At 46.0% G+C, this 7,292-nt stretch overlaps 1 protein-coding gene across 10 annotated transcripts in view; it reads left to right on the forward strand.

The window, feature by feature from the left end:
* Window positions 1-7,013, forward strand: part of KIF17 (kinesin family member 17) — a 44,576-nt gene extending 37,563 nt beyond the window's left edge. For 7 of the 10 annotated variants that reach the window (XM_028712578.2, XM_028712584.2, XM_028712587.2 and 4 more), the window contains 4 exons: window positions 775-1,033; window positions 2,089-2,162; window positions 3,120-3,240; window positions 5,375-7,013. In XM_028712578.2, the coding sequence (XP_028568411.2) occupies window positions 775-1,033; window positions 2,089-2,162; window positions 3,120-3,240; window positions 5,375-5,574 (654 nt within the window). In that variant the 3' untranslated portion in view covers window positions 5,575-7,013. The remainder of the gene's footprint in view (window positions 1-774; window positions 1,034-2,088; window positions 2,163-3,119; window positions 3,241-5,374) is intronic. The other 3 variants (XM_077921023.1, XM_028712588.2, XM_077921024.1) reach the window with 3 other exon arrangements.
* The last annotated feature ends 279 nt before the right edge of the window (window positions 7,014-7,292 follow it).

A 7,292-nucleotide genomic window follows, 5' to 3' on the forward strand; every position in this document is an offset into this window, starting at 1 on the left:
ATTTAAGAAAGACGTTGGCAAGCTGAAACGTGTGCAGAGAAGGGCAACCAAGTTGATCAAGGGCCTGGAAACCAAGCCTTATGAGGAATGGCTGAGGGAGTTGCGGATATTTAGCCTGAAGAAGAGGAATCTCAGAGGAGAGATGATAGCTATCTTCCATTATCTAAAGGGCTGTCACATGGAAGATGGAACAAGCTTGTTTTCTCCTGCTCTGGAGGGTAGGACCCAAACCAATGGCTTCAAGTTACAAAAAAGGAGATTCCAACTAAACACCAGGAAGAGCTTTCTGACAGTAAGAGCTGTTGGACAGTGGGATGGTCTCCCTTGGGAGGTGGTGGACTCTCTTTCCTTGGAGGTTTCTAAGTAGAGGTTGGATGGCCATCTGTCACGGAAACGGCATTTCCATCTGGCTTCCATCACGCCAGAAGCGGTTTATGCTGACCACATGACCCGGAAAGCTGTCTGTAGACAAACGCCTGAGAGCGAGATGAGCTTTATGACTGATATTGTTGATTCTTTGTCGTATTTCTTTTTGTTATGTTTTCTCTTTTTGTTTTGTTAACAATAAATAAAAAGTTGTTTTTTTAAAAAAAAAAGTTCTGTAGTTATATTACGATTTTCAACTGAGCTAGTTCCGTGCTCATCATCAAGTGCAAGCTCCTCAGGTGATGCTCATGCAGGTGTGAGCCAGCCCTATGATAGGCTCAGGTAAGGACTCTGGATCCCAACATTTTACTTAGTTCTTATTCCCATAACTGGCTGCTTTCTTCCCAGCTGAGGGTTGCTGAGACTGAAATCAAAGACCTTCAGTCCGAATTTGAAATGGAGAAGATTGATTATTTGGCCACCATCCGCCGCCAAGAGCGGGAGCTCCTCCTTTATCAACAGCTACTGGACCAGGTGCAACCCCTCATACGGCGGGACTGTAATTACAGCAACTTTGATAAAATCAAACGGGAGTCCATGTGGGATGAAGAATCAGGCTGCTGGAAAATCCCAGAGCCTGTCACTCAAAAGACCAGTCTCCCTGCAGGTAAGAAGAACAACTCGGAATTACCATGTTACATTGCTCTGGTTGCCCATTCATACAAAATGGAGCAAAAATGGTCTCCCAGGATTTTCATGTGGGTTTCACTCACTTCTTAAGGAATTCTTGGGTTTCTTATTTCCTTCATGGTCACTCTGGGACTATTTAAAATACTTTTCACATCTCACCTTCATGCACAGTGAAATCGGGAACAGGCTTCAGGCTCATGAACTTGGAGCTAAGCAAGATGCGTGTGGGGTGTGTGTGGATCTACTTACTGCGTTCAAAATGGAGTTCTCAGAGTAGGGGAGCAAAATGTGACCCCTTCCACCACTACGCTTTGTTCCTTTAAGAGTTTTTCTCTCTGCCCAGCTCACTTCTGGCATGGAAACCAGCTGGAGAGAGAACAACTTAAGAACTGCAGAATGCAGTGAGGTGTTGCTTCTCCAGCTGAAAAACCCCACACGTGCCTACTCAGAATTAAGCCTCATTCTTTTGCTCACAGGTAAGTGTGTACATGACTACAGCTATATATGAGAAAATCCCTATTGGTGCTAATGGAGATTTCCTCCCAATGCAAATAGCAGCTTCAAATGAAGGATTTTCCTCAGGAGTCCTGGAGAGTCCTGCCTGCCTGCTGTGATCCCAATAATCACACCCACCCACAATTAATGTTTGCATTTTTTCAAAAATGATGCCTTAAATGCTCCTTGCTGCCCAGGGCTCCTTTGGGAGAAAGGGTGGATGATGATGATCAATAGAGGGTTTGTGAGAAAGAGACTAAACTGCTCAAGCCTCAGGTCAAAATATGAGTCCTGACCAACCAATCGACATTTGCCCTCTGATTGGCTTTCACCAATTAAGCAACAGCAACTGTTGTTGACTAATGAACGGATGGAATTTATTGCATCCCCGCTTTGAAAATGTTTAGAAACCAAGCTGTTAAATAGGCCTTTGTAAGTCTATGCACATATTGGATCCTGGCCCCAGGTGACATGGAACTAGCAGAGAAATGAGCCACCACTGAGGCTGAGAGCCACCCTTACTCTTCTTTTCCATAGCAGTTTCCTCGTTGTCACAGACCAAAGCAGGCAGGAAGAGCTCATCATCGGAGAATGGGGATGCAGCAGCAATGGTAAGCTAAGGAAGGGTACTTGGGCAATACTGAGAATGTTACACAATGTACACATAATAAATGATGACAGCTGGGAGTCTGCGCTGAAGGTAAAACTTCAGGGGATTCTGTTGATCTCCAAGCTGGTTCACACATTGCCTTCATAATGAGGGGAAAGAGTGAAACTAACGCCCTACTGCTTGGTCACTGGAGGAAGATATTTGGGGTGGGGGCTTGAGTGCAGGCAGGGTTTAGCTCCTGCCTTCTTCCAGCAGCCAAGGCAAAGGTGCAGTAGCAGTGGCAGCAGCAGCAAGGAATTGGCCCTATCTCCTGCATTCTTTCATTTAGAGTACAATATATAAATCAGTCCCCAAGTCAGTGTGGAAAGCTCAGACCGACCAACTGGGAGCAATCATGGTCATGGTGAAGCAAGACCCTCTTGCTGTGTTAATGCTGTGAACTCCTCCACTGTAGGCTCGGGTTGTAGATATGTCTAAATAGGACACCACAGTCTGTGCTGCACCTCATTCCAAAAGATACACAAACTCTGGGTAAACTCCTTGAATCCCTGGAATCTCACACTGCTCAGAGTGGGGTGGCATGCAACAATATTTTCATGTTTAACCAGAGTGCATACATTCCACAGTGTTGTTACTCCCCCAGAAATTAAATGAGAAGTTAATCTCTTCTACACACAATGGCTTTTCATAGGATACATTAAGTAAGCTCTCAACCCTCTCATTTATACCCCATGGATAACTTGGTCTGGATTAGATTATTTTTTCCATGGCTTTGTAACCTAGTTTTTGGACACCAGTGTGGAAACTAGACAGAGAAGTAAGTGTAGTTCAGCAGGTTAAAAGTGGGGCTGACATGTCAGGTTTCAGCCTCAGTTTCCCTCATGCGTGAAATGTGAACAGTAGTGACCTCTTTGGGTTAAATGATGATAAACTGGTGACTGCTTGGTTATGTTCCCAGCAGGAAGAAGACCGCTATAAAGTGATGCTGAGCAAGAGTGATAGTGAGAATATTGCCAGTAACTATTTTCGCTCAAAACGAGCAAGCCAGATTCTCAGTGCTGACCCCATGAAGAGTCTAGGTAAACCCCTTCATGTCTTCTTTCCTTTTTTCCCCAAAAGGTTTGCCTGACTTCTACAGAATACCCAACATTTGTACAGTACTCTTAAGGTGTCCAAAAGGTTTCTGAAATATTATTTCAGTATTCCTTACAAGAGAGGCAGGAACACTCCCCCTTGTGGAAGGATCTTGGCTCACCAGGGAGTCCAGTTTTGTCTGCACCAGAACCACCTGTCAACACAAGAGTGCAAGGGCAGAGTTCAGTTCTGCCTTGGCTGCAACTGCCTATTCCCAACAGGGAACATGAGCTTGCAAGCCAAAATATTATTTCTTCCCCTCCTCCTCATCAAGTGACAGGGAAGGGAGAAAGAAAGGTGCCTTTTGCAAGCATTGGCAGTGGGCAGGAGGAGTCCCAGCTGCTGCTTCCCCCCTCTACTAGACTTCTAAAGTTCAAGGTTCATTCATTCGTTTATTTACGGCTATTAGCCCATAAAATATGTACAAACATAAAAAAGTTCAAGGTTGTAGCAGCTGAGCAGGCAAACCTTTGGAAGGATTAGCCCTGTGCACTAGAGTGTCCATGCAGTTCAGGTCCCCCAAGGCTGCAAAATACTTTGCAGCAGCACACAATCAGCAGACTCCTTTCTCAGTAGCCTTTGCCCCCCCCCCTCCACTCTCTACCCTCTACTTCCTTTTTATGTGGATAATGTTGAGAGCCTGCTCTGCAAATGCCCACTGTAAAAAAAGGGAGTACTTTCAAAATGCTAAAATCTCAGTCTCTCTCTCCCCCCCCCCTCCTGTTGATGGAATCTTCTGCTCTTGCTAAAAGGGATTTTCCCTCTCCAATTCAGTAGCACTTTGCAGATGGCATTGCTGTGGTGCCATGTAATTGACAGGCTGTACCCACTTGTCAAATTTGTCCCATGAGACCAATCATGATAAGGATCTGGCCAAAGAGGTTTCTCCCCATCTCTGCTCTACAACAACCCAGGATGATAGGCCAGGCAGTATTATTATCTCTGTTTTGCACATGACGAGCTGCGTTGGAGGGACTGACACACCTACCAGTAAGTCCATGACAATCCTCACTTCCAAACAACTTGTTTATTGAGCATTTATCCTGATCTGTTTGCAAAGAGGTTGCAAAGAGATGACCTTGCATCAAGTAATTGCTGTTTCCCCATCACTTTCCTTATTGTTATAATCTGATTTTGCAGTAGTTCTGTTGTGCAAAAGCACCAAATTGGAATTAGTTTCAATGTGAATTTGGCATCATGTGATTGAATCCCACCCAAACAACAGTCTGTAAGGGCCCAGTGACAAGACTGAAACTAGGGACTTACTGCTTAATAGTTCCCTGGATGGCACTGTACTACACAAGGTCAGGCCTTATGCTGCAGTCCTACAGTCATTTAACTGAAGTTAATAGGACTTGCTTCTGAGTAAACATGGTTAGGACTGTGGTGTTAGTATGTCACTGTACCTATTCCATATCATCAACATCCTCTGTTATTATACAAGTATCTAATATGCTCACATACACAATAGGCAATGTACAGGGTTTTGTTTTTTTAAAGCATGTCTCAAAATCTTTAAAAAGCATAGCCTCAAAATCTTCCTATATACATAACAATGTAAGGCTGTTGATGATGTAGTTCATGTGGCTGTCAGGAGGTGAGGGCAGGTGGACTGGGCGATCTGTTGAACCTATTTGCCAAACCGCTCTGTGAAGCACCTTCCCCCATCCATTAAACATGGCTGCAGCAAGGTTTAATGGAGGGGAAGAGGAGGTGTGTCAGAAAACCACCCTCTGAAGGGGGTTCAGGTGAGCTGTGAGAAGGAGGGGGTGGGCAAGGGGGGTGAGGTGAAGAGAGGGAAGTTGCAGGATTGGCAAATGGGTTGGTGAGTGGAGCGAGGTGGGACTGCAGCCCCGAGTATTAAAAAATATTTATGCTAAGTGATGTATAGGTTTCTCCAGGGAGATGTAGTGTTTCATGTTGAAATTAGACCAAGTATCTCAATGTGTTCTCTCTCTCTCTCTCTCTCTCTCTCTCTCTCTCTCTCTCTCTCTCTCTCTCTCCCTCTCTCCCTCTCTCTCTCTCTCTCTGTGTGTGTGTGTGTGTGTGTGTGTGTGTCTGTATTTTTGTCCTTTGCAGCTTCCCATAATTCTCCCCCTTTGCTGAACAACAATACCTCCATCCTGACTTCCAGCCTGGCTCCTATTCCCCCTGCCCAAACGATGGAGATGCCCCAGCCACGTCCCTTTCGTCTCGAATCTCTGGATTTCTCCTCTCCGTCAGCCAAGACAAAGCGCAAGAAAAGCCGGAACAACTTGAGTGGCGGCGACCCTCTCTGACTGCTGTGGTTGTTGGTCTGCTTGCCAGGCTAGTCAACATCTGGACACCCTTCCTTGACCTCCATTTTGGGGACCATAGCTGCTTTTCAAAGGGATCCATGGCTTTTCTTTCCCTTTTGGGGAGAGTGAAAGCAATTAAATGCTGCTTCCCACAGACGATAGTGTGGTCAGCCCTCCATGTTCAAGGTGGGGCTGATACCTCTCTCACAGTTGCCTATTCCTTTGCCATTTTGTAGTGACCTCGCCTTTCAGTCTGCTCTTCCTCTCCCAATCATTGAAATGCACGGCAGCAGGAAGGGAACTCAAACCCAGAACAGATGGATTAAGAATTCTTGGTGGTGGACCTTAAGATTATCCAAGTGTTGCCTTTTGCCTCCCTAATTTGTTGTAGGAAAGGACGCTAGTGGGCATAATCTGGCAGAAAATCCCAAAGCCCATTGAATAGCCTGTAACATCACTGCCCTGCCTGTTTAGCTCAGTTTAGATCCTGACTCTGCTCTCATTTTGGATTTTGAGGGATTCTGAAGCAGACAGACAAGAGGAGAAGGGAGATCCATTCTACACTCAAGAGCAGAATAGTGGCTGAAGGGGGCTGAATTTTGAGTAGTTGAGAAGAACAGTGCTCAAAGCAGAACCTGCGCAGTTTAAATTTATGCTGTGCTGGGTGGGAAATGCCTCCTGGGGGCTGCCTACCTGTCAAGCAGCGTTCAAGGGGAGCTGAGAGGGCTGAGTAAGGCTGGGAAGCTCCACTGTCAATCTAGGCAGGGGGTCAGAGAAAGGGAGGGTATGTCTGCCCAGCTCACGATGCCTGGGCTTCCCCAGAAGCTGGACTCCAGAAGCTTCTCTCCTGCTCTTCACTCAGCAGCCCAGCATTTCATTGCAGCTCAGTTGCATCCACATATAGGGTGTTGGAGGGGAGGATTGTGGGGGGGGGGGGGATAGACAGATTTCCCAGATCATTTCTCTTCTGCTCAGAAGGCACAGTATGGTTTTTCTACACCCCATTGTTCTTGGGGACATCATTAAATTAATTAATGTCACCTTCCAAAGCTCTTCAGTTTTACATTTTTAGCTAGAGCAATTTCTTGTCACTTCTGCAGCCTGAGATCACCTCAGTCCAGCAGGCACTTCCCTCCTCCTTCACCATAGCAAGAGAATACACTCTTACAACAGTTTCACTGCCACGCCTTAGCCACTGCTTTCTTCAAGCCCATTTCAAGATGGATGCCTCACCACAGAACGTGGGCTTTTGATACTGCACAATAATTCACCAGCTTTGTGCACTAGATGAGAACAGTTGAAAACGGGAGTGGGAGTAAGAGTAGCACATTCATGTGGGAGTCAGATGTTAATTTAAGGTACTGCTCTCTGTCCATGTGTTAGTTGATTTCTTTGTTTTCACCTTTTATGTGAGCACAATAAACTGCCTGTTAATGAAACTTTAGCTTGGTTGTTCTATAGCCCATGTTGTCCTCCACTATCCATTCTCAATTTAATTGTAACCCTGGAAGGAAATGTGCCATAAACAGAGGGCAGGGAAGAAGAGAATCTCTGCCAAGAATCTCTGCAACCTTGGACCCCAAACACTGGGGGTTCTGAATGACTTCCTGCCTTCTCCCTCCCAGTCCCCTATCTGGGATTAGCATGCAATCTCTGCGCTTCCCTCATACCACAGATTCCTGGCGGGGGGCGGGGGGGCGCAGAGCGGAGCGGATATT

The sequence above is a fragment of the Podarcis muralis genome, chromosome 17 (genome assembly GCF_964188315.1).
Source record: "Podarcis muralis chromosome 17, rPodMur119.hap1.1, whole genome shotgun sequence".
NCBI lineage: Eukaryota > Metazoa > Chordata > Lepidosauria > Squamata > Lacertidae > Podarcis > Podarcis muralis.